The sequence below is a fragment of the Sorex fumeus genome, unplaced genomic scaffold (genome assembly GCF_029834395.1).
Source record: "Sorex fumeus unplaced genomic scaffold, SorFum_2.1 ptg000035l, whole genome shotgun sequence".
Taxonomy (NCBI): domain Eukaryota; kingdom Metazoa; phylum Chordata; class Mammalia; order Eulipotyphla; family Soricidae; genus Sorex; species Sorex fumeus.
Window position 1 is genome coordinate 13,033,852 of NW_026606092.1, and position 26,958 is coordinate 13,060,809.

A 26,958-nucleotide genomic window follows, 5' to 3' on the forward strand; every position below is an offset into this window, starting at 1 on the left:
TATTTCTCAAAAAAGAAAGAAAACCAGGAAGATAATACAGTAGATTGGGCACTTGCCTTGCATGCGGCCAACCCAGGTTTGATCCCCAGCTCCCCATATGGTCCCTTGAGCACCACTAGCAGTAATTCCTGAGTGCAGAACCAGGAATAACTTCTGAGCATTGCTTGGTGTGGCCCCAAAATAAAAAGTAAATAGGAAGAAAGAAAGAAAGAAAGAAAGAAAGAAAGAAGAGAAGGAAGGAAGGAAGGAAGGAAGGAAGGAAGGAAGGAAGGAAGGGAGGGAGGAAGGAAGGAAGGAAAACTGACTTCTTTATTGGCAAGCAAAGTAAAGTATCCGGTAAACATCTTGAACCAAAATAAAAGATACATCAATAAAGAGGGGTCACTATCATCTTTGTCTCTAGTTTATATTTTCTCATGACCTACTGCATCTCCGATTTTGTCACATAGATTAAGTACAAAGAGGACTTGCAGATCCTGAAGGGACTGGGGTGCCTCCTGTATGATACGCCTGACATGGTCCGCTCCCGGCATCTGCGCAAGCTCTGGGTAAGTGCCCAGCTTCCAGCCAGCAGCTCCCCTACTTCACTCCCACACCCTCTCTTGGCCCATTGGGCTGGGCAGAGAGGACCTGTGGCTCCAGCCCTTTTAATGGGAAGTGTACCATGAACCCACATGAGTATCTTTTGACCATTTTTGTGGGGGGTTGAAGGGTGGGGGAGAGGAATGGGGGGTCTCTGTCTCCTGTCAAAGGTTCTGGTGGACTTCATTTAGTAACAATAGCTTTTGTATTTGCCTAGGAAGCCATTCAGGGCCCAGAGAGGGCCGGCTTAACTTGCAAAACAAAATTGATAGGTGAGGTTTGGGCATGACATCCACTTCCTGAAATGATCCATTATTTTTATTCCCTGTTTTTTAGTCTAATTACCTGTACACTGATAATGCAAGGAAGATGCGTGACAAATATCAAGTGGTCCTTGACACACCAGAGTATAGGAAAGTGCAGGAGCTGAAGACACACCTGAGTGAGGTAAGGTTCCTTAACCTGTCTCCACAAGGGACTGCTTCTCGAAACTTCATATTTTAGGCACCTACCTTAGGCTGGAGCGATAGCACAGTGGGTAGGGCATTTGCTCTGCACGTGGCCAACACAGCTGAGCTGAGTTCGATTCCTCCGCCCCTCTCGGAGAGCCCGGCAAGCTACTGATAGTAGCTCGCCCGCATGGCAAAGCCTGGCAAGCTCCCTGTGACGTATTCAATATGCCAAACACTGTAACAACAAGTCTCACAATGTTACTGGGCCCGCTCGAGCAAATCGATGAACAACGGGAGGACAGTGACAGTGACAGGGACAGTGACAGGGACAGTGACCTTAGGCAGAAGATCTCTCCTCTGCCTTTCATGATTGAGTTTCAGTCTTACAATATTCCAACATCCATCCCTTCACTAGTGCATATTTCCTGCCACCAATGTCCCCAGATTTCCCTCCAACACGCACCCCCACCCTTCACCTCCTCTATTGCAGACACATTTCTTCTCTGTCTCTCTCTTTTTCCTCTTTTATTTTCTTCACTAGTTACTGTGGTTTGAAATACTGTTACTGAAAGATTATCATGCATATCACTTTACCTCCTTTCAGCAATCAGTTCTTGTCCAGCGCGATCATTTCCAGCTATCATTGTAATAGTGGTTCCTTTTCTGTCCTAACTGAACTCCCCCTCTCCTTTGTGGCAAACTTCTACCATGAACCAGTCCTCCTGGCCCTTGTTTGAGAATATCTTTTTTGATATGAGAAGTAAAATTAGAAAGGAGGGCTAGGAGGTGAAGAACATTGTTTTATTGAAATTGCTGCAATGGAGGAGGGGGAAAGATTTTACTGTGCAGTAAGCATTCAAGGTGTCTGCAGAGAATACCACATGTTAATGGATGACTGTGTTTTCCATCCAGCTGGTGTACAGAGCTACGGGCAAGAAGCTGAAGTCCATCTTCACTTCAGTTCCTGATACACCTGATCTTCTAAGAGCCAAGCGAGGGCAGAAGCTACAGAGTCAGGTACTAGTCTATAAACAAACATTCTTCAACCTTCCCTATTGGTATTGCAGTTGGTAGACAAGGGCAGCTGGCCATACTGGTCAGTAGTCAACTCACATTTGCTTTTTTATTCATGCAGGCTCAAGACCACTAATGTTAAACATTTCTTTGGACTAGGGATATGGGTTAAATGGTATAACACCAACCTTTCATGTTTAACTCCTGGGTTCAATCCCCAATACACTCTGTTTCCTCCGGATACCCTTCCCCAGCAATACTAGCTGTAACTCCCACAACAATTTTTAAAAGAATTTCTTTGGGGTCATCATAACCATGATCATATTTTTATATAAGTAGGCAATGCCAAGTCTTCTTTCAAAGTACTAACTTTTGTATTAGTCTAAAATGTTACCCAAATTCGTTATTCGTCGATTGCCTCGAGCAGGCCCCAGTAACGTCTCTTTCATCCTAGCCCTGAGATTATATTCAAGGCTATTTAGGAGAATGAGACCCATCATTGTTACTGGTATTTGGCATATTGGGTACGCCACGGGGAGTTTGCCAGACTCTGCCCTGTGGGCAGGCTACATTCGCTAGCCTGCAAGTTTGTCCAAAGTAGGAAAGAGACAATAAGATGTCATAAAAAAAAAAGTTCTGATAAGATGTTGCGCGGCCGCAAATGCGGCCGCGCGGTTCCGGGATCTGAATTTTATAGTCTCTGAGTCTTGGCCGCTGATGGGATTACATGGCGCCAGGGGGCCAGGTGGTGGGTGTGACCCCCGCCTACTGGAATTTGGAGGATCTGGGTCGAATTGGAATTGCTAACTCCAATTCGAGTAGGCTTGGAGGTCTCGGCCCCGGAACCCGCGTGGCTTTGTCCCTCTGCCAGTACCTTCATGTGTGCGGAGGGTGGTCTCAGCATGGTGGTGGCTGGTCCTGGAGGTCTTTGGCTGCCGGAGCCCTGGTCGGGGAGGGGAGGAAAGCTCAACCCGCTCCCCTCCAAGGGGCTCCGGGAAGGAACACCCAGGCGCGGGGGCAGAAGACTGCACTGTTCTGGATCTTCCACCCAGATCCTCCAAATTCCAGTAGGCGGGGGTCACACCCACCACCTGGGTTACCCAAATAATAAAAATAATTGCTTGAAGCATTCATTCAGTTGGGCTGGAGCAATAGCACAGTGGTAGGGCATTGCCTTGCGCACACCTGGCCTGGCCAAGCTGGGTTCGATTCCTCCGCCCCTCTCGGAGAGCCCGTCAAGCTACCGAGAGTATCTCGCCCGCACAGCAAAGCCTGGCAAGCTACCCCTGACGTATTCAATATGCCAAACACAGTAACAACAAGTCTCATGACGGAGACGTTACTGGGCCCGCTCAAGCAAATAGATGAACAATGAGCAAATAGATGAACATGACCGTGATTCTTTCAGTTGACCTATCAATCCCAAACAATTAAAACCAAAATTCAAACATTTAGGAAAAAGCATAGTTTAAAAAAAAAGTATGTTAAAGTTTCTATGAGAATTCTTTCATTCTTCTCTCCGCATTCTTTATCAGTTTTGAATTTAGAGTGGGCCACACTCAATAGTAAGACTATTCAATGACTTCAGTGCATAGAAAATCTGTGTCTGGAGGCTGGAGCAATAGCACAGTGGGTAGGGTGTTTGCCTTGCACGTGGCCGACCCAGGTTCAATTCCCAGCATGCCATATGGTACCCCGAGCACCACCAGTAATGATTCCTGAGTGCAGAGCCAGGAGTGACCCTTGAGAATCACCAGGTATGACCCCCAAAGAAATAAAAACAAAAACAAAAAATCTGTGTCACAGTGAGAAATGGAAGAACAGAAACACATGTAACAAACAAGCTAAAAACTGGGATGACTGAACACTGTCCTCCCATTTAAAAATTGGAAAAGGTTGAAGAGGATTGAGTTAAAATAGCATTTTAAAGGTGAAATCTCTCTAACATCTGATCCCTCCTCTCTGATTATCTAGTATCTTTATGTTGAACTCGCCACCAAAGAGAGACCTCATCATCATGCTGGAAACCAGACCACAGCTCTGAAGCATGCAAAAGATGTTAAGGACTTGGTCAGCGAGGTAAATGAAATATTCAGCACTGGGGCATTGAGTTAAAAAAAAAAAGAAAGCAAGAAAGAAATCCTTTATTAAACCTTACCTGCTGCCTCTGAGCAGAGAGTTTGTCACTGAAGATTATACTCAGGAGCATCAGGACACCAAATGCAAAGCTATTCTCTTAGCAACTATCATTTATTGTGTCCCTAGTCTAGATCTGTGATATAGTCTAAATCCCTAGAGCGAGAAGGATAAAAACACTGGAACTTAAGATCCCCTCTCTCTTCTATCTTTTTATTTTTAGAAAAAATACAAGACCCAGTATGAACTGATGAAGGACAAGTACACACCAGTTCCAGATACGCCAATTCTCATTCGAGCCAAGAAGGCTTACTGGAATGCCAGTGATGTATGTACCCCTTCTTTCTTTCTTCTGTACAGAGACAGCTGATCTGACTACTGCCACATTTGTAGTTTAAAACCCTGGCTCACAAAATGAATCAGGAAAAACAAGAAGATTAAAAAAATAAAAACAAACCAACCATGGGCCAGAGATATGGGATAGGAGGTAAAGTTCTTACTTGCTTGTATGCAGCCCCTTTGGCTCTGATCCTGGTTCTATCCCTGACACCCCAGGTTGGTTCCCTGAGCACTGCCAGTGGTTACTCCTTAACACAGAACCAGAAATAACCCCTGAGCCTCACATGGTGTGGTCTTCAAGCTCCCACCCACCCCACAGAAAAAAATTGAAAGTCCACAAGCATAAACAATAAAGGTTAGTCAAGGTAACAATGTTGAGAAGATACTAAAATCTATTATTTTTCTCATTGGACTTTGTTTTTTTTTTCCACTTTTTGGGTCACACCTGGCAATGCACAGGGGTTACTCCTGGCTCTGCACTCAGGAACTACCCCTGGCGGTGCTCAGGGGACCATATGGGATGCTGGGAATCAAACCCAGGTTGGCTGCGTGCAAGGCAAATGCCCTACCTGCTGTGCTATTGCTCCAGCCCTTCTCATTGTACTTTGACCCTTTCTTTAGTAGCATTTCTTGACATCTAATTGTTATTATTCATAAAAACCATGGTGTTGGAGTCAGGCATATATAGTTTCAACTCTATCACTTGTCAGCTCTATATCTACATAATTCACCTAGTTTTTCTAAGACTGTCTTTCTACCTGTGGAAGAAGAATCAGAATATTTTTAAATGTTTTTTAATTTTTAATTTTTTAATTTTTATTAGTGAAACACCATGAGGTACAGTTTTTGATCGGTAAATTAGACTAAATAAGATCATGTTGCTAACACTCCTGGAATAGAGCTGGATTGTCAGCTGACATAAAAATGGTTGTTCCCTTTTTTCTCTTGATCATTCGAATCATGTGAATAACACCCTTGTTATAAATAGGAGGAACATATTTTTATTACCCTCCACATGTCCAAGGACAAGACTGACCTTTAATGTTAAAAAACTTATTTGTGGGGCTGGAGAGATAGCACAGCGGGTAGGGAGTTTGCCTTGCACGTGGCCGACCCGGGTTTGATTCCCAGCATCCCATATGGTCCCCTGAGCACTGCCAGGAGTAACTCCTTAGTGAAGAGCCAGGAGTAACCCCTGTGCATCACCTGGTGTGACCCCCCCAAAAAAACAAACTTATTTGTTAATCATGAAGATAAGAAATCAGTTTAGGGGTGGAAGAGGTCGTACTATGGGTAGGGGACTTGTTTTGCAAATGGCCGATCTAGGTTTGATCCCCGGCATTTCATATGGTTATCTGAGCATTTTCAGGAGTAATTCCTGAGCACAGAGCCAGGAGTAATCCCAAACATCTCCAGAAGTGGCCCAAAAACAAACAGAAGGGAGGGAGGGAGGGAGGGAGGGAGGGAGGGAGGGAGGGAGAGAAAGAAACAGTTTACCTAGGGTAGATACCAGGCCTTAACTATTTTGTCTCTCAACTGCAAATGCATCAAATCCCATTACCAGAACCAGCATCCCCAGAGTACACACTGCAACTTAAACTTAGCCTAAAGCGCATAGAACCCTCCCCAAATCCTTCAGTTTGGCAAGACAGTCCTAGAATTTAAAGGTCCCTAATGATTATATCCATCTTTAAACAGAAATGTGAAAGGATAAAACAAATTGAAACAAAATTGCAATTATGTAACTTTTTCAAAATGTTCATTTGGGTCTGAGAGGAATTTGCTAGTTATAAATCTGTCAGTTGTTTAAAATATAAATTGAGAAAATGATAGTTCCATTAGAAAATGATAGTTCCATTACTTCCAAAGCCTCTGCCCTAGGAAAGCTCTAGTCTTCTTGTGACATCTCATCTTTTTCATTGCAAGGTTACCAGTGAATATGAATTTGACCCAAGTATATGCTGCATTTTCATTTTGCAGGTGTATGTGGGGTGACCACACAGTGAAGTTGGTCCCAAGAGCTCACTGTGTCCCACTGAGCAGCTCCATTCCTAGGACCTCAGTGGTATCAGTACTGATAACTCTAACCCTTAAAATAATCCAATGTAGCATGGGTGGTAACTGGCATTACATTCAGTTTATCATCCCTGGTTATCTTCAGAAGTAGCTCTAAATAATGTTATGAATTTATGCACCTGAAAAACAAAATTAAAGTCAAAGAAAAGTCATTGTTTCTTTCTTACCTACTCAACAAGACAAGATTAACTGGAGACTATAAACAGATTGCTCAGAAAAACACCTAGCTTGTGTAGATGGATGAATCTTTCACAGTATTCTTAGATTAAAAATCAAAGAGATTACCAAAGAGATTACAATGACATCAAGCTTCAGGATTGCTTCTTAGAGAAGGTATTTTAAAATGAAACCTTGGAAACTAAATCTTTCTCCTCTTTCTATGTATAATAGTATAACTTAGACTCAACAAGATTATTTTTGTTCGCTTTTCCTCCTCCCAAGAGAATTTTTGTTAATTTAATTTTTCATTTAAACAAACTTTGCAGTAATTTTAAATGTACAGAAAAATTTCAAAGATAATAAAGTTCCCAGATACCTTATACTTACCTTACCTTACTATTAGCGTCCTTACACTGCTACATGATAGATCTGTCACAGACGAAGAGTCAATATTGATTTATTATTATTAACTAATCTCCATACTTTATTTAATTTATTTTTTCTACTGACCCTCTCTTTCAGGATGTGAAATGAGGTTTCTAATCTCTTTCTGAGATATTTAATCACTCCTAAAGAGAAAAGAGAAAATTCAAGAGAATTCAAACTTAAAATAATTTCATTTGAGAGCCTTTTATAATTCATGTGCCTTTTCTCTTTTCAGCTACGCTACAAAGAAACGTTTCAAAAGACCAAAGGGAAATACCACACTGTGAAGGATGCTTTGGACATTGTTTACCATCGCAAAGTCACAGATGACATCAGCAAAGTAAGTCCTTTTTTATGACCCTTTACCCACCATCATTTTTAAGAGTAGCCTCTTTTTTCTAAAAACTCATTTTGAGATATACATTTTTTGAGGATACATTTTTTCACATTAACTTTGGATAATGTGTTAATATTTTCTACACCCAGGTGAAATACAAGGAGAACTACATGAGTCAGTTGGGGATCTGGAGGTCCATTCCCGATCGCCCAGAGCACTTCCATCATCGGGCAGTTACTGATGCAGTCAGCGATGTGAGTCTAGAATTCTTCTATTAAGACACATAAACTCATAGTCCTGTCTGACTTAAGCATAAAAACTGAGTGAAAACTTAGTCTTTAGATCCTGTTATGAATGTTTAAATCATAAAACATCACTAAATGAGTGAACTTCCACTTGGGAGAAAAAAATGTATATTCAAACTTACAAATCTAACTTTTTTTGTAAATGTGGTCTATCAATTTACATGTCTGAAAAGGACTTGCATCATCAAAAAAAGAGCCTATTTATGACTTGTTGAAAAGACAACCTCATGGGGCTGAGCAATAGTACAGTGGATAGGGCATTTGCCTTGCACACGGCCGACCCAAGTTCAATCTCCATCACCCTAGATGGTCTCCCAAGCCTGCCAGGAGTGATCCCTGAGTGCAGAGCCAAAATTAAGTCCTGAACACTGCTAGGTGTCGCCCAAAATAAAAAAGAAAAAAATAAAAGACAACCTCAGTAGCCATTAAGACACATAATAATGTTCCCTTAGAAAGAAATTTTGGTTTTCTGTATGAAGATACAACTGCCCAGTTAATGCTTAATGATCTAGGGGAAAAGTACGCCCCTTAAGTTATAATTGCTTTAGTTATATTCAAAATGAAAATTCCATATACTTTAATTATAAAGTGAATTAAAAATTCAAAGTTTTCTAAACTTAGAAATAGTTGTTTTAGGGTCGGTCATAGAAATAGCCGGATGAGTCAAATTTGATATAATTTCCTGAGCATCACCAAGCACTGAGCACAGGGTAATCATTAAGAAATGCCAGGTATGGTTCAAACACCAAATAAATAGAATAAAACCATTGATTTAAAAACTCAATTATCTCTTGTAGTTCAGTCACTAATGACAATTTTGTTTTACTTGTATCAATACCAACCTTTTGCTATTTGAAAATGGGTTCCTAAAATTTTTTCTTCTTCCAGGTAAAATATAAAGAAGATTTGACCTGGCTTAAAGGCATTGGTTGCTATGCTTATGATACCCCTGACTTCACTCTGGCTGAAAAGAACAAGACACTGTATAGCAAGGTATATACTCAGGATAACGGTGCACATCTATTGACTTACTCCAGTGCCCACTCAAAAAATTTGCACTGAAGATTCAGCTTTTTATATTTCTATCCTTAAGTTTGCATTAGACCAGAACTTGGGATCCACTAGGATATCCCAAGAACAGACTGGATACACCGGGAATTGTTCACTATCTTTGGGAATATTTCTTAGAACTACTTAAGTAACCTAGATTCAATTATTTGAATTTGATTGAAAGGTTCTCTCTGTACAGCTCCTCATAAATTCTCTTCTGGAATTCACTCCAGATAAGTATGTGATTTGCCCTATTAACGTTATGGAATACAAGTGTATAGTAGGATGATTTTTAAACTGAAAATTTGATTGTGATTTGACACACAAAAAAACCTTTGTCCTTATTGTCTCATTTTCTTATTTGCACATTTAAGTTGTTGGATTTGTTCTAAAATAGAATCAGAGAACTTTTCTGAGATATTATAAGTAGTAAATATTTTAGACTATGTGGGCTATGTTTTTGTGGGCTATGTCCCATAGTCTTTGTTACAATCCCTTACTATGTTTTTAAAACCTGACCACATTCTTAGTTCAAGGGTCCCTTTACAAATAGGTAATAAGCTAGTTGTTTCATAGTGCCTCTGCTTTAAAATATTATAATATGATTAAGTCCCTGAAAACTATATTCAAGTTCATGAAACAAATGATTGCAACAATTATTATATAGATACCAAAAATTGATTTGGATTTTTCCCAAAAAATAGGTCATGCAATGCAAGAATTTTCTAGTATTGTGTGTCTGAGCTCATTTTGAAGGCATCCAAGTTGGTTGCCTTTTTGTCTTGGGAGTCAAGTAAGGACTCGGTAAATGCTTAGCTCTATGAATTGCCACAATTACATGATAAATTTGATGGCAGTCTCATTCTTAAGATAACCGTAGTCTGCATCAAGTAACCATGTTCTCTTCTCTCTAGTATAAGTATAAAGAGGTATTTGAAAGGACAAAGTCAGACTTCAAGTACGTTGCTGATTGTCCAATCAATAAGCATTTCAAGTATGCGACTCAATTGATGAATGAGGTATGTATCACCTGAGTGAATTAGTTCCGTTCAGTTCCCTTAAGTACCTAGGGTTATTTGATTTAAAGCCAGTATATAAAAGGACAGGAAAGTCATCCTAAATTGTTGCTTCAGAATAAATATTTCAGACAACTTTATAATATCGTCATCTTAATAGACTTTGCGGAAACATTCAAACTGTCCAGAGCAAAATGCAGGTACTGCCTCTGCATTGGCACTGAGCAGTAAGGACCTTCAGGTGACCAGTGAAGAACTTAGTTAACAACTCGTTGTGATAGTTGGGAAAACCCTGAAGTTCAAGGCTAATTTAGTATCTTCTAACAAGGGACTGAATTCCACCTTAGAGAGGGTTGAGTCATTCAAATATCTTATCACTACTTCTCATGTGTCGATGCAGAGAAAGCTCCTTTTTCACCCAAAATAGCTCTCCAAGTCTTTCTTGGAACTGTATTGACAGTTATATAAACAGGACTTAAATGTCTGAAACTAGGAAGTCATGAATTAATTTATACTTGGAGCATATGTGATTGCCTATGTTTGGGTTTTCCACAGATATACAGCAACTAAAAAACAATGTTAGAAAATTAGTGAAACATACCCCCAAATAAAAATGTATTCCATGGTAAACTACTTCAAAATAGGACCTTTTTTGTTGCTTTGTTATTTAACATTTGATTTAGTTCATTTTCAGTAGATTTCCAAGTTGAATGATCCTGAAGACTCACTATCAGTAGCTTTTATTTTTGTTTCAATTTTTCTCATTATCTAAGGATTTCTAGCCCTCTTTTATAATCAAATGAATTAATTAGCTCCATAATACTATTAGAATTTGTCGGTGAATATTTCTTCTTCACTTGTGCTTTCTGATCCTTACAGACTTTGATAGAAAACCACATCAGTATCTTGTTTTTAAATACAATAGAAGATGCCATAAAATCTAACATCATTAATGGTATATAATATGTGAAAATGGAAAGTGATGGGGCACAAGGTACCCCAATTTTTGCATCATCAATCAGATTTAACCCAACCCTCAGGCTTCTCCAGACAATCTTCTTTTGCTTAACTTACAGTTTCCTTGATTTTTCCATCCTGAAGGTGGTGGGAGCCCAGCATTAAAACTGATGTGTTTTTGATCCTCTGGAGTCGCTCTTTATGGGGGGGAGGGGACGTTTCTCTCTAGCCTCTAAGTTGCACAATTGCTATAATTTAATATGATGTTTGAGCAGAAAAAATACAGAGCTGATTATGAACAGCGGAAAGATAAATACCACCTGGTAGTGGATGAGCCTAGACATCTGCTGGCTAAGACGGCAGGCGACCAGATCAGTCAGGTACTGTGATGGGGCTGGACGGTCAGCCCAGGCAGGACTGTGCTCCAGTTTCTTTGAAGATGTCGTCCCGTCTGCTGCAAGGATGTCATAGGTTCTTCCTATGATATTGGGATGTTCTGTTTTCAAATATCTGTCTAGCCACCCAAAGGGCCCAGGAGTTCTTTGAGTGCGCCAGTCCATACTCTGTGTTCTCAGGTGTGCTATGGTGAAGACTAGAAGTAAATCAGGGTCTTGCCACTCTCTACTCCTGGAGGGCCTATTTTAACACGGTCATTATCACCTACAAATGGAATTGCAAAGGCCCAATCAAAGAAACAAATTAGTGCAAGGAAAGAAGACACAACTCCTCACTGTAATTTTGTTGTTGTTGTTCCACAGCTGCCTTTTTTTCTGCAAGGCATTCTGATAAAAATACAAACAAGATTATTCCCTTCACATGGGCTATAAATGATTAACCAGAACATTTGATTTAGTTCATTTCCAGTAAAATGATTGCACACACACACAGAAAAAAAACTGGCATTATAACGGACTTGATGTCTTCACCCCAATGCACATCCTGAGTACATAGAGCGTGTGTGCCTACATCTCTTCACTCATTGGTGATTGGGATATAGAGCCATGATCTTTTCTGTCTTCATAAGTCTCTTTTGTGCTTCACTGCTCTTTGCATGAACAGAGAAAATATAAATCTAATGCCAAGATACTTCTGAAAAAAGGATGTAATGAAATTCTCCGTCCAGACATGTTGACTGCCCTCTACAATTCATATATGTGGAGCCAGGTAATGTTCGATGTGCTATAAAGAAGAGGTTTAGAAACCTTAGGAGCCTTCACCATAATTGCTTCCTTTGATTTCTCTCCCTGTTCCCTGCCCCTGCTGATATCACATAATGCTTCATCAATACTTACTTTTCACAAATGAGTTCTGGGTTTGGCCAAGACTGGTGAGAGAACAGCTATTATCTCTGTTACCTGGAACATCTGGCATGTCCAGTCAAGTTGAATCTATTGCAAATTTTATTTCCAAATTGATGTAACATCAGTTGATATTTTTAACATATGTCCCCCAAAGATATAGACTCCTTTGAGACTGAGGAGATTAAGTAGATTCAACACTAAAAGATCAGGATATTTTGGGGCCGGAGCAGTAGTAGCGCAGGTTGGGCGTTTGCCTTGCATGCGGCTGACCCAGGTTCTATCCCCAGCATCCCATATTGTCCCCCAAACACTTCCAGGAGTAATTACTGAGTGCAGAGCCAGCAGTAACCCCTAAGCATCACTGCGTGTGACCCCCTCCCCTCAAAAAAAGCAAAAAAAAAAGAAAAACAAAAGAAAAAGATCAGGATATTTCATTTCCTAACCCTGATGTCTTTTTCTTTGTTGAGTCTAAGGCCCTTGCTAGAAGAACATCCAGTACAATATTTAATAAGGATGATGAGACTATGTCTTCTAGTTCTGTCTTTAAATTACAATAAAATTGCATAATTTTAAGTTTTTTAAGTGTTACTATTTAATTTTCATCTAATTTTCCCATGTTCAATGATCACTATAACTTTAAGAGAGATAAGGATTCCAATCGAGCTATTATTTCTTTTCTTTTTCTTTTATTATTAGGCAATATTGCTACAAGAGTATAAAGTTTATAGTATTGATGTCAATCCAGCTTATAGAATATTGCATATTTGGGGGCCAGAGAGATTGCACAGCGGGTAAGGCACTTGCCTTGCACATGGCCTACCCAGGTTCTATCCCCAGCATACCATGTGGTCCCCTTAGTTTTGCCAGGAGTGATTGCTGAGTGCAGAGCCAGGAGTAACTCCTAAGCAGAGCTGGATGTGCTCTGCCCCAAAATAATTTAAAAATAAAAACAAAAATGGGATATTGCACATATTTATGGCCTCTCTTTTTCATTTTTTTTATTTAGACATCATAATTTACAAAGTTGTTTAGAATAGGGTCCAGGAAGACAATGTTCCCAGCTCCAACTCCACCATCCCATGACCCAGTCCCTCCATCCCTGATTCCTTTCCAGTCCCCAACCTGAATATGGACATACTTTTTTTTTTAAAAATATAGTCACTGTGAATTACAGTTAGTCACAATTGAGTTTCAGTCATACAATTGCCAACACCAATCCCTTCACTGGAGTCTACTTCCTTCCACCAATGCCTACTATCCACCAGCCTGTTTTTATGAGAGACATTTTAAAAATAAATTTTAGGCATTGTGGTCTATAGTACTGTTACTGATAGGGTTTTTTTCCCATGTTCCCTCTTGAGTTTTCCCATGTTCCCTCTTGAGTTTGGTAGGGTATTTCATATCCACACTCAAGTCTACTTGTCCAGCTGTATCTGATAGCATTGGCTATCCGCAAGGTGCACAGATGCACATACTACACACATGCTGGAGGGGAAAACTGAAGCAGCAAAATAAAAGCAAGTGATCATCTTTCATGTGTAATGTTCAGAAGATTGCAATGTTTCCATTTTCTTTTTGTGGCGTCAGGAATCAAACCTGAGTTTCACAAATACATGTACTTTGCCACTGAACTGCATCTCTGGACACCAAGACCCCCAAAAAAGTTGTACAAAAGCTCAACTTGTGAAATGAGGGGGAAGAGGTCTCCCTTTCAAATACCTGTTTGTCTGAGTGTTTTCTTGTGTTCTGATATGATCACCAAATAGCTGTGCATGGAGTCTTGTGCTTTGTGTCTCTGTATGCTTTGAAACAGCTTATGTGCATGAAAAAAATCATAATTTGGAAATTACCCAAGAAAAGGAATGTAATTTTAAATGGCAAATACTTTAAGCTATATATCCTCATTTTTATTTCACATTTGTTTCACCTTTGATATGGAAACATCCTTTTAGAGAGAGCATATGTATCTAATGTGGTTTATGGTGAGTGAATTCTTCTATTCTGGTATTCAGAGTTCAAAAGGTCTGATCCTGGCTCTGAGATTCACTCTATATGTGCTCTAAGCTCATTCTCTTAACCTCTCTGGGCCTGACTCCATGAGCATAAAATATATTGGAGATTGTTTGCATAATTATTATTTTCATCATTATTATAATTTGCTCGCTCCATTTGTATTGCTAATAAATACAGATTTGTGTCAAACATTTCTTATAGGATATTTATGTTATATATCCATATATAGGTATTTAATTTTAGAGATTAAACAGATTCCCAGTTAGAATTAAAGAAGGAGGGCCGGAGTGATAGTACAGCAAGAAGGGCTTTTGCCTTGCATGCAGCTGACCCGGCTTCAATATGGTCCTCCGAGCACCTCAGTGCAGAGTCAGGAGTAATCCCTGAACATCACCAGGTGTGACCCAGAAATTTAATAAAAAATTAAAATAAAATAAAGAAGGCATGACACTGCCCCCCACATCTGTGGTTTGCACAATAATCCCACATTTGGCTATGGGAGTTTTCTCTTCTGCTTCTTAGAATTAACTCGTTCTTCTCTTCAACAATTTAGATCATATACAGGAAAAATTATGAAAAAACAAAGGACAAATTCACCTCAATTGTGGACACACCAGAGCACCTGCGTACTACAAAAGTCAACAAGCAAATCAGTGATGTAAGTGAAACACTGTAAGGAGTTTCAAACTTATGGGGCATTTGCAAATGTGCAGGGGCAAATAGAAGGGCCTGGTGTCTGGGCGATGCTACTACCCTTTAGTGGAAGGGAAGCATGGACGTGAAAGAATGTCCTGTATACTCCAGTGTCCCTTTCAAATAAAGAATTACTGCAACCTTGAGGCTAGAGTGATAGCACCAGTATGGCATTTGCCTTGCACTCAGCTGAGCCCTGTTTAACCCCCAGCATCACATATCGTCCCCCCAAGAACACCCAGGAGTAATTCCTGCGTATAGAGCCAGGAGTAACCCTTTGCACTCCCAAGAAAGAATTACTCCAGACAAGTTGAGGAATATCCCATTTTAGAGATATTGACACTTCAGCAGGATGCATGAAAGTTCTTGTTGGCTGCATAGAATTTTCTTTCCTTTGTATCCCCTAAAACAAAAAAACCCAAAAATACTTTGCATTGATGTTTTCACACTATAAATTGCTCCACAGAACACCGTCTCTTTTTGCCTTTTTTTTAATCTCCTTCAGATACTTTACAAGTTGGAGTACAACAAGGCCAAACCCAGAGGCTATACCACCATCCATGACACGCCCATGTTGCTGCATGTCCGCAAGGTCAAAGATGAAGTCAGTGATGTGAGTATGGATTGTCTTTGCAGTTCTCTCACCTTGGCCTGGTGTTACAAGTTCTGGTTTGCTTACCTCTTCCTTTGAAACAATCACCTGAAGACTTAAGGCTTATTAAACAACAGTTAATTTTCTGGGTCATGTTTCTGGAAGTTGATGAGGCTTCACCCAGTGTTGGTGTGATTGTGTGGTTGGCAGAGCTAAGGATCAGAAGGGCTAATGCATTCAAGATGGCTCCATCAGACACCTGACAGCTAATGGGGGCTGAGGGCTGGAAGCTCAGCTATTACACAGGGCCTTTTTGGTGGCGTTACTATGTGGTTTGTCCCTCTCACAGCAAAGTGACTGGATTCTAAGAGGTAGGGGTGGAAGTTTCCAGAACAGTTAAGTGCTTCCTCCTTGAACAGACACAGTGACTTTTGCATATTTGGCTGGGCACCATGAACACCCATATTCAAAGGTGAAGGGATATCTGCTACCTCTGGAAGAGCAAATGACAGCATCACACTGCACACAGGCATGTGGGTAGGGATATTGTGGACATTTTGAAAAATTCAATGTGTCCCAAAGACTATTAATATTCCAAAACTTTATCTTGTCTAAGAGAATTGAGGTGGCCTTGGACTCTAATATTCTGAATTTGGGAAGAAATTGTATTCATAAATTTTTAGTTATAGCTAGATGCTATCATCGATGGTAAGTGCATTTAAAAAAAAAAAGAAAAAGCTCCATGGCTGCATGAAAACCAGAAATGTAGTTGCCCTTTGGGGAATAAAATAACTCATATCTTTGATCTGGCACTCAGAAATTCTTTGATAGATAACATGTGTTCATACTGTTGACTCTGGGTTGCCATCAAGAATGTTAAATACATCTGTTTAGAAAAGGAGAAATTTCTGAGCCATTTAAGACATTTTTTTCACTGTCACTGTCACTGGCCTCCCATTGTTCATCGTTTTGCTAGAGCAGGCCCAGTGACGTCTCCATTGTGACAATTGTTACTGTGTTTGGCATATCGAATACGTCACGGGGAGCTTGCCAGGCTCTGCCGTGCGGGCGAGATACTCTCGGTAGCTTGCTGGGCTCTCCGAGAGGGGCGGAAGGAATCGAACTTGGGTCGGCCATGTTGGCTGCTTGCAAGGCAGACGCCCTACCAACTGTGCTATTGCTCCAGCCCAAGACATTTGTTCAACTTTTTCATATTAAAATTTTGGATTTAAGTCAAGAACATGTGATATTTATTTATCAGGTAGCTCTCATGTGGATCCACCCATTCTTCTTCAAGGAAGAAAAACAAAGCACTTTCTGCCTTCACTTGCCCAAACTTTCTTGTTGTAGCAATAATCTGATACATTGATTTTTTTTAAAAATAAATGGATATAGTTGGATATCCAAGTCTTTCCCCTGGAGACTCTAATTTGCTGTATCTCTGCTGATGTGAAGGAAAGTGTGATTCTTAAGATCAAGCAAATTCAGCAACACTTCTATATGACTTCCCAAAAACAAGTCTTATTTAGGATTTAATTGCATTGAAACCTAGGATTCTTCCACAGTGGCTAGCAAGGAGGCCAGATCCAATCCCAGGCATCTTAAAAGAGTAAGTGATGCTAGAAACCCAACTCTTTGAAGAGGGGCTTGCAGAGACATTTCCTGAACCTCACTCACTTCCCAGTGCAAATCCGCACATGCCTAAACTCCCTAGATGGGGATAGGAAGTCCATAGCGGTCACTGCAGTAAATATTGTGGGATTTCTGTGTTCCTGACATGAAGAGTTAGACAAAAATGATAAACAATCATCATCCACCTGGGACATGGTCATGGAAGGGATAGGTAAAAAGAAAATTACAATATGACACGGTAACAACTGTAACTGTGAGGCCTTGAAGGGGGGGGGGAAATACTAACTCCATCTGGGTGAGCTGGTGGCAGAAGGCCTCTCTACCATCAGCAGTTTTCTAGATGTTTTCATGATTATCTTATTTAGGGAGTGGGACCACGCCAAAACTTTAGAGACAGAGGGAAACAGTGTTCCAGAGAGTTGTTTTCAAGATCTGAGATAGAGAAGAGCATAACTGCATCATTTCTTCAGCAGGTTTATATAGTTTAGTCATGGGTTTTGTTTTGTATTATTTAAAATGCCTTTGAAAATGAACTCTGAGGAACCAGAGTGATAGTATAGCGCACATGGTGTTTGTCTTGAATGTTGTTGATCCAGGTTTGATCCCCAGTATCCCATATGGTCCCAGAAGCACCACCCAGAGTAATTTCTGAGTGCAGAGCCAGGAGTAACTCCTGACCACTGCCAAGTGTGGCCCCCAAACAAAAACAGAGCAAAACAAAAGATAAACTGTTATTATGTTTCCTCCCACAGCTAAAATACAAAGAGGTTTATGAAAGAAATAAGTCCAACTGCACCATTGAGCCAGATGCTGTTCATATCAAAGCTGCCAAGGATGCCTACAAAGTCAACACCAATGTAAGTTCCAGAAAATTCCCTAAACCCAATGGAGGATTTTTCAGTCTTGTGAAAAAGACTGAAAAAATTATGAACTCATCTTCCATATCTGCAGGTGATTGAGCTCTATAGAGTCTCGGTCAAAGGTTGGGCTGCAGGAGCATGAATTGTAAAAACAAAAATCTAAACATTCTTTTTGGTTTTCACATGAAAAGAATGATTAAAGGAGCTTACCCCTACATCCCACTCAGTCTTTGTGTAGGTGGCTAAAAAATAGAATTCTTAATTCTAAGTTAAGTTTGCTCTTCAAAAATGCCTCTAGCGGGAGGAAGAATCTCTACCTAAGGCACTTGCCTTGCACATGGCTGACGCAGATTTGATCCCCAGAACCCTATACGGTTCCTTGTGTGTGACAGGAGTGATCTCTGAGTTGTTTGTTTTATGTTAAGACTGTTTTATGTTAAAATGCCAGATGAGGGGTGTGGAGCAATAGCACAGCGGGTAGGGCGTTTGCCTTGCACGTGGCCAATCCAGGTTCGATTCCCAGCATCCCATATGGTCCCCTGAGCACCGTCAGGAGTAATTCCTGAGTGCAGAGTCAGGAGTAACCCCTGTGCATTGCCGGGTGTGTCCCAAAAAGCAAAAAAAAAAAAAAAAAAAAAAAAGCCAGATGAGTTTCTCAGAGCCACCATGTGTGGTTATATATGATGGCCACTTAATACCTGCATTGCAGACCACAACACCCTAAAGGAGTGAGAGAGTAAAAGGGAATCCTCCTGCCACAGAGGCGGGGGAGGGGGGGAGAGGGGGAAGGGAGTAGGGGCGAGGGATACTGGGAACATTGTTGGTGGAGAACAGGCACTGGTAGAGGGATGAGTACTCTGTCATTGTATGACTGAAACGTAAGCATAAAAGTTAGTAAGTCTGTAACTGTATCTCACAGTGATTCATTAAAAAATACAAATAAAAAAATTCAGCCTACTGAGCGAGCGGGTTTATTTTCCCACAGCTGGACTACAAGAAGCAATACGAAGCCAACAAAGCCTTCTGGAAGTGGATCCCTGACCGGCCGGACTTCATCCAGGCTGCCAAGTCCTCCCTGCAGCAAAGCGATGTGAGAGGGGCAGACAGAACCTCTGGGCTCACCAGAGACAGAGAAATGGCCAATGAGTCATGATAACCTCTGATCCTAGGGGGTGACTTCATCTGAGATCTGATGGGGCAGGAGGGGGATGAGGGGCGCAGAGCTCAGGAAACAGACCAGCCCCAGAGTCTGGTGTCTGTCACACTCAGCCATGATGGCTCAGAGTCTTGAGAGAGGCAGGGGAGATGAGGAGAGGCTAGGAGTCAGCAAGAAGCTGGGAGGACTTGATCAGGGCTCGAGAACTAAGTAGTTGAAGTCTGGGCTGGAGCAATAGCACAGCGGGTTGGGCATTTGCCTTGCACGCCCCTGACCCAGGTTCAATTCCCAGCATCCCATATGGTTCCCCGAGCACTGCCAGGGGTAATTCCTGAGGGCAGAGCCAGGAGTAACCCCTGTGCATTGCCAGGTGTGACCCAAAAAGAAAAATATAAATAAATAATAAAAAGTTGAAGCCTGGTCTGCAGTGAGGGGGCCAAGAAACCTTTATCCCCACTCTTGTGGAAGATTTCATAATACCCCCAATCACGTAACCAGGTGCTGACTCACTCCTGAGCCTGTCACTCATTCTGTCCTCTGCTTTTCTCCCATTACAGTATGAGTATAAGCTGGACCGAGAGTTCCTCAAGGGTTGCAAGCTTTCTGTCACGGATGATAAAGACACAGTGCTGGCGCTGAGGAATTCGCTGATAGAAAGTGACGTAAGTATTCAGGCCCTGCCAGGGTGCCTAAGCTCACACAGAGCCTCTCCAGCAAGATGGCTTGGGAAAACAAGAGGAGGCATTGCCGCAGGAGGACTTCAGGGTGGGTCCTGGAAAGTGGCCCGAACACCATGATCCCTTGTGCCCTGGTACAACTGGGCAGCTGCAGTGAATTCAATGGAATCCAGAGTGAGGGGGTCGTGGGGGGTTGTCTTGTGACTGTGAAGACCTGGCTCTAAGGATTCGAGAAGGAAAAATTCGTTTATATGGGATCCTACTCTTCCTATGTGGCAGGCTCTTCATCGGGAAAGAAGGAACTATTGTACCTTCTGAGGAATGGGCAAGGTCAAATGGCATATTTGAAAGTGCCTTGAACAAAAGCTAGACATGTAAGGATTCTTTGTGGTTACTATTAAAACATCAACTTGCAAGAATTGAAAAGAATTCATTCCTTTTGAGTATGTCCCAAGATGTTTGGAAATCATGCCTCTTCTTGCTGAGTTGAATGTTCTCAAGGGGGTCAACGATGCTGTTCCCTGAGCTCTGGTTAGTTTCTTGGGGGCTTCATAGACCCTGGCAGAGACCCAGAGGGGAGTTCAGGAAATGTGTGTCTCCCCACTGCAGTTGAAATACAAAGAGAAACATGTCAAAGAGCGAGGAACCTGCCACGCTGTGCCTGATACCCCTCAGATCCTTCTGGCCAAAACCGTCAGCAATCTGGTGTCCGAGGTAACCCTTCCACAGCCCATGTATTTTGCTTCTAACTTGGGCTCGTGTCCCAGGCAGACATTCTAACAAACTCACTGCACATTCTCTCAGAACAAGTACAAGAACCATGCCAAGAAGCACTTGTCCCAGGGCTCCTACACGACACTGCCAGAGACCCGGGACACAATCCACGTCAAGGAAGTGACCAAGCATGTCAGTGATGTAAGTAACCAGTCCCAGACTTTTGGTAGTGGCAATAGAACCTTCCTTTAGAATTCAGAGAAACACTAAAAGCTGCTTTTTTGCTTACTTAATCTCATTTATATGTCACTTTCTTCTGATACTGAACACCAAAATGTGAATTTTTGAACTCTGGTTTAGAAGATTCCATTATCTATTGGCTTTTCAATATGGCCATGATGGTAGATATGGGTCTGCTCAAACAATACTTGTCTGGTCCTGAGTTTGATCCCAGCTCCCCCATGTCCCTCCACTGTGTACCCCTATCTCCTATCTCCACGCTTCACTGTGCATGGACCCTCCTAAATTTTTTAAATAAGAAGATAATAAACAAATCTGGGCCAGAGTGACAGTACAGTGGGTAGGGCATTTTCCTTGCACGAGACTAATCTGGGTTCAACCCCTGGCATCCCATACGGTTCCCCCAAGCACCACCAGGAGTAATTCCTGAGTGCAGAGCCAGGAATAACCCATGAGCTTTTTGGGTGTGACCCAAAAAGCAAAAAAATAAAAGATAATAAACAGAGAAGACATTGTTCTTTAAAGGTGGCCTCTCCTATCATTAAATTGCTAAACAATGTTAGAAAAAAGAAAATATATAGTGTATCCCAGTAATTTCTGCCGACTCTGTTCTTATCCATGGCATTATATTTTATAATTCATAAGTAAATTTCTTTATTTTTAAATGTAGAAATGGGCTGGAGCAATAGCACAGCGGTAGGTCATTTGCCTTGCACGCAGCCAACATGGCCAACCCGAGTTCGATTCCTCCGCCCCTCTCGGAGAGCCCGGCAAGCTACCGAGAGTATTCGATATGCCAGACACAGTAACAACAAAGTCTCCAATGGAGACGTTACTGGGCCCGCTCAAGCAAATCAATGAACAATGGGAGGGCAGTGACAGTGACTACATGTAGAAATAGTGAGCGCATTTTATTTGCTGATTCACCAGTTCTCCAAAGATTACTCTGTGGTCCCACAGTTAGATCCCAGAGTGGAAATGAGAGTGAAGGATCGGAACTTGTATTAAAGAGTCAAATTCCACACTAGTGCCAGAATGGGAAGTCATAGATGGAGTTGAGGGTGCTTGTCCTCCATTCTCATAAGCCATTGTCACTTTGTTTAGACGAATTACAAAAAGAAGTTTGTCAAGGAGAAAGGGAAGTCCAACTACTCCATCATGCTGGAGCCCCCAGATGTGAAGCATGCCATGGAAGTGGCCAAGAAGCAGAGTGATGTAAGTGCCTTTTCTGGACATCCCCCAGGGCCCCCCAAGAATTATCACTCCAACTTGGTGTCTTATAAGCTGGCTCCAGAATGGCCATCCTAATTTTTTTTATCTGGCAGTTTACAAAACATGATGGTGAAATCAATTTAAGTTTAGTTTTAAAAAGGGGAGGCTGGAGCGATAGCACAGTGGGTTTGCCTTGCACACAGCCGACCCGGGTTCGATTCCCAGCATCCCCTATAGACCCCCGAGCACTGCCAGAAGTAACTCCTGAGTGCAGAGCCAGGAGTAACCCCTGTGCATTGCCAGGTGTGACCCAAAAAGAAAAAAAATAGATAAATAGATAAATAACTAAACAAGGGGTGGGCCAATTATTCTTTTGGGGGGAAAGAACCTATCTTGCAAGTATAGAAACTTTTTTTTGCTCCAAATAAAGGTGGCTTACAAGAGAGATGCCAAGGAAAACCTGCATTACACCACCGTGGCTGATCGGCCAGACATCAAGAAGGCCACACAGGCAGCCAAGCAGGCCAGTGAGGTAAGACTGGGGTTTAAATAGTCCTGTCTCCAGTGGTGGCTGCCAGCAAGTCATGCCAAGCTCTGGCCCGTCCTTCTTGCTTTCTTTGATTCAGGTGGAATACAGAGCCAAGCATCGCAAGGAAGGCAGCCACGGACTGAGCATGCTTGGTCGCCCTGACATTGAAATGGCCAAGAAAGCAGCCAAGCTGAGCAGCCAGGTAATGCCAGTGGACACAGTGACTCTCACTAAGGAACCTTGCAGGAGAAAGTGGGTCCCGGAGGGAGGGACAGTATTGACCACTCATCTAGCACAAAGAGCTTTGAAAACTTTTTCAGGAAGTGTGCTGAAGCCCTCTCCCACCACCCCTCCATCCCTTCCTCTAACCTTCCCCCCACTGTACTATCTCTCCCACCCGACAAATTGTCTTTCTTTCACCATTTTGTCTAGGGAGAAGACTGTCTCTTCCTTTCATTCAGTCAGATCATATGTATTGAACTAATATTAGTGTTAGGTACTATGCTTATTAATAAAAGTGAAAGCATTGGGTCCTTTGCATATTTGTACTTCAAATGTATTTAGTCTCACTTTTCTCATAATTCTAAAGTATTTCTTGCATCTAGTCTGAAATCACATTGAATAAATTTTCTCCCAAAGGTTTTTTAATCTGGAAAAATAACATTTTCTGCCATGTTTTAAAACATTCAAACATTACCAAATCACTCTTCTTAAAACTATTTTAATAATAACAAATTCTCCAAACTTAACATATTTCTTATTTCTTACCCATCTTAGTCATTGCAAGCTCTCTTTGAACTATTTATAGTATACCTAAAATGCTTTTGGTTTTACTGATTTGGAAAGACAAAATGCTCCAAATCAAATACGTCCTGAAGGTCACCTGAAGTTTCTTTCCACTTATTTTGTTATGCATTAAAAGAGCTGGACAATGGGGCTGGAGCGATAGCACAGCGGGTAGGGTGTTTGCCTTGCACGCAGCCAACATGGCCAACACAGGTTCGATTCCCAGCATCCCATATGGTCCCCCGAGCACCGCCAGGAGTGATTCCTGAGTGCATGAGCCAGGAGTAACCCCTGAGCATCGCCAGGTGTGACCAAAAAAAAAAGAGCTGGACAAGATAAAAATGAAGGGACCAGAGTGATAGTACAGTGCATAGGGCATTGCCTTGCATTTGGCTGACCTGGACACAATCCCAGGCTTCCATATGGTCCCCTGGGCATGACAGCAGTGATTGTTACGTGCAGAGCCAGGAGTAAGCCCTGAGCACCACCAGTGTGGTCCAACTCCTTCCACCCCCCAACCCCCCAAAAATGAGCTAAATAGTATATCACTTGAATTTAATTGAGGATTTCCTGTTCCAACATAATTACTAATAGTGGCTCCTCTACCCTTATAAGACTCGCAATTTTGTTAATAAACTGCAGGGTCACTTTATGTTTAACACATATTTTTATTTATCTTTCCATCATTCCTCAATCCTCAAATTAATTGAGATTCAGAAATAATGTTTATTCTTACTTTCTATCAGGTGAAATACCGAGAAAATTTCAACAAAGAGAAGGGCAAGACAACAAAATACAATCCAAAAGACAGCCAACTCTACAAAGTCATGAAAGATGCTAATAATCTCGCAAGTGAGGTATGTTGTTTTTAATTGTGCTAAATCATGATAAGCTATTTTAAATGTGGTAAATTGTGGTAAAGTATATATAAAGTGGAAATTGTGTATAATTCAGTGGTACTCATTATAGTAGCAGTGGTTTCCAACTGTCATTATTGTTTCCAAAATGTTTATTCCCTCAGACAGAAAATGTATGTTCCCCACTCCCCCTTCTTCCCTTGCTCCTAGTGACCTGAATCTACTTTCAGTCTTTATGAATTTATTTGTCCTTTTCTGTCTAGCTTATTTTTACTTAGCATAGTAGTTTCCGTTTCATCCTTCTTGTGCATGTATCTGCGCTTTATTTCTTTTCTGTGACCGAATTATATTTTATCATATGTTTACCACATTGTGCTCATCCATTCACAAAAGACTGTTGAGTTGTCTCCATTTTTTTAGCTACTGCGAGTGAGAGAAGTTGTTCATCACTGTGTGTTTTACGATGAAGTATCTTACTGTAGCTTCTATTGGCCCTTTGCTTCTGTAATTTTCATCCCCCGCCTCCCCCTTAACCTGCAGGTTAAATATAAGGCTGACCTAAAGAAACTTCACAAACCTGTGACAGATATGAAGGAATCTCTGATCATGAATCATGTCCTGAATACGAGCCAACTTGCCAGCTCTGTAAGTTCAATCATTTGCTCCTGATATAACTCTTTTCATCTATTTCCCACTAGATACCTTCCTAGAGCTCATTTGCATCTCTTTCTCTTGTTCTGAGACATTAGATTTATTAGAAAGATTGAGTAAATTTTTCCAAATTACAATGTTGATCAACAGTGAATAGGTTTTTCACTTATACTATTTCCTATAAAAATGCTTCTATTTTGTAGAATATCTAAAATTTTTGTTATTGTTGTTTTGAGGTCACATCCAGTGATGCTCAGGGATTGTCCCTGATTCAGCACTCAGGAATTACTCCTGATGGTGCTTGGGGGCGTATGGGATGCCATGTACTGGCAAATGTCTTACCCACTGTACTATCCTGAACATTTTTTTGTCTAATTAACCAATCCCTTTTCCTTCTCAGCAGAAGGATTTGAATATTTTTTAATAATAGTTTGGATTTTTTCCCCCACGTTTCACTTATGCAGTGTGTCTTAAATAAGGCGTGTTAAGTGTTGATGTCCTCATTAACTAATGTTATGGGTCTTGAATACTCCCTTTTGAACACTTTTTCTTAATGCTGTAATTAGTTCTTGCCAATTTTGATGTGGTCTTGAGAATGTGCTGTGTTTTTTCTAAAGAGCAAAATGAGGGGCAATAGTACAGCGGATAGAGTGCTTGCCTTGCATGTGACCGACCCAGGTTCAATCCCCAGCATCCCATATGGTCCCCCAAGCTCTGCCAGCAGTAATTCCTGAGTGCAGAGCCAGGAGTAATTCCTGAGAATCGCCGGGTATGACCCCTTCAAAAGAAAAAGAGAAAAATGAGGAACATTGAGCAGCTTTTCTATCAGTGTGATTTTCTTGCCCTTCAGTACCAGTACAAGAAGAAGTATGAGAAGAGCAAAGGCCATTACCACACAATACCTGATAACCTGGAGCAGCTTCATCTGAAAGAGGCCACGGAATTACAGAGCATAGTAAGTTAATCAAGTGGACTTTTCCTCCTTGATGTGCATTCATCTTCCACGTCAAAACTTTGTGTGGCTTCCTTCATGGGTAGTAGAGTTTCCACAATCATTGCTTAAGAAAATGCCCTAGGATAAAAGGATATTGGAATTTAGCAACACTAAACAATTTATGATGGTGTAATAAAGACAATAGGATCAACGTCTGTTAGAGAATCAGTGCTTATCCTCGCAATATGTGTTATTCAGGTTACTGACAAGAGCCAACAACATAAAGATTTTAAGGAAAGAACTGGTACTATTTGCTATTGAAGAAGTGTTTGAATCCTTAAGAAATGGCAAAATTGTGAAATTGTTAAGATTTTTAGAGGAAAAAAACTCAGAAAAGGAGCTAGTTCTCTGATTATGTCCCCTTGTACATATTTCAGCATTATTTTGGTCCCCTGTCAGGCATTAGCCAATGGAACAAATTTTTCTCTGTCTTTTATAAATGGCCCAGGCCTCTAGCCTAGCATCCTGTTAGAAGCAAGAGAGCTGAAATTGAGCACTGCCAATAGGATGCTATGCTGAGTCCCTCCCCCCCCAAAAAAGATGCTATGGGGTAAGGGGAGTCTAGAGTGCAAAGGGAAGGGCACTTGCTTTGCATGCAGGCCACCTGGGTCCAATCCCCAACACCCCTATGGTTCCCTGAGCCATGCCAGGAGTGTTCCCTGAGCACAGAGCCAGGGTGTAGCTCAAAAACAAAAAAAAAAGGAAAAAGAAATAAAATACTATCCCTAAGTTGGTCTCTATCTACAAATTAAGAGGGGAGGCGAGATGTCTAACAAGACTTTTCATCCCTAGGTTAAGTACAAGGAGAAGTATGAAAAGGAACGAGGAAAGCCCATGTTGGACTTTGAAACTCCAACATACCTCACTGCCAAAGAGTCCCAGCAGATGCAAAGTGGGGTAAGTCCTAGAAACAAGCTTCTCAGGCTGTTACAAGCATTTCCCGCAGCCATTTGCAATCCTTGTTTTTCCAAAAGCCGTAGCTGATAGAACTTGTTAACATAAGATCATTAAAATCTGTCCATCTCTGAAAACCTGCAGTTCTGCAGTTCAGTTGTGAAAAATGTTTCATATGATAAAGGTTTACTATATATCTTTTATTTTGACTATCACTTTCATAGAATTTGAATGCCACAGCTAATCCAATGCTGAAACAATAGCATTGAATAATATTTCCATTGTTTCTTTGATGAACAAAAGTTTGA

At 41.3% G+C, this 26,958-nt stretch overlaps 1 protein-coding gene across 1 annotated transcript in view; it reads left to right on the forward strand.

Moving 5' to 3' along the window:
- Window positions 1-26,958, forward strand: part of NEB (nebulin) — a 234,600-nt gene that overhangs the window by 180,804 nt on the left and 26,838 nt on the right. Inside the window, exons 118-141 of the mRNA XM_056117623.1 lie at window positions 450-548; window positions 919-1,029; window positions 1,947-2,051; window positions 4,023-4,127; window positions 4,408-4,512; window positions 7,420-7,524; window positions 7,671-7,775; window positions 8,715-8,819; window positions 9,791-9,895; window positions 11,125-11,229; window positions 14,717-14,821; window positions 15,362-15,469; window positions 17,833-17,937; window positions 18,926-19,030; window positions 19,654-19,758; window positions 20,383-20,487; window positions 20,578-20,688; window positions 21,832-21,942; window positions 22,370-22,471; window positions 22,566-22,670; window positions 24,001-24,111; window positions 24,652-24,756; window positions 25,613-25,717; window positions 26,549-26,653. Coding sequence (XP_055973598.1) covers window positions 450-548; window positions 919-1,029; window positions 1,947-2,051; window positions 4,023-4,127; window positions 4,408-4,512; window positions 7,420-7,524; window positions 7,671-7,775; window positions 8,715-8,819; window positions 9,791-9,895; window positions 11,125-11,229; window positions 14,717-14,821; window positions 15,362-15,469; window positions 17,833-17,937; window positions 18,926-19,030; window positions 19,654-19,758; window positions 20,383-20,487; window positions 20,578-20,688; window positions 21,832-21,942; window positions 22,370-22,471; window positions 22,566-22,670; window positions 24,001-24,111; window positions 24,652-24,756; window positions 25,613-25,717; window positions 26,549-26,653 — 2,538 coding nt within the window. The remainder of the gene's footprint in view (window positions 1-449; window positions 549-918; window positions 1,030-1,946; window positions 2,052-4,022; window positions 4,128-4,407; window positions 4,513-7,419; window positions 7,525-7,670; window positions 7,776-8,714; window positions 8,820-9,790; window positions 9,896-11,124; window positions 11,230-14,716; window positions 14,822-15,361; window positions 15,470-17,832; window positions 17,938-18,925; window positions 19,031-19,653; window positions 19,759-20,382; window positions 20,488-20,577; window positions 20,689-21,831; window positions 21,943-22,369; window positions 22,472-22,565; window positions 22,671-24,000; window positions 24,112-24,651; window positions 24,757-25,612; window positions 25,718-26,548; window positions 26,654-26,958) is intronic.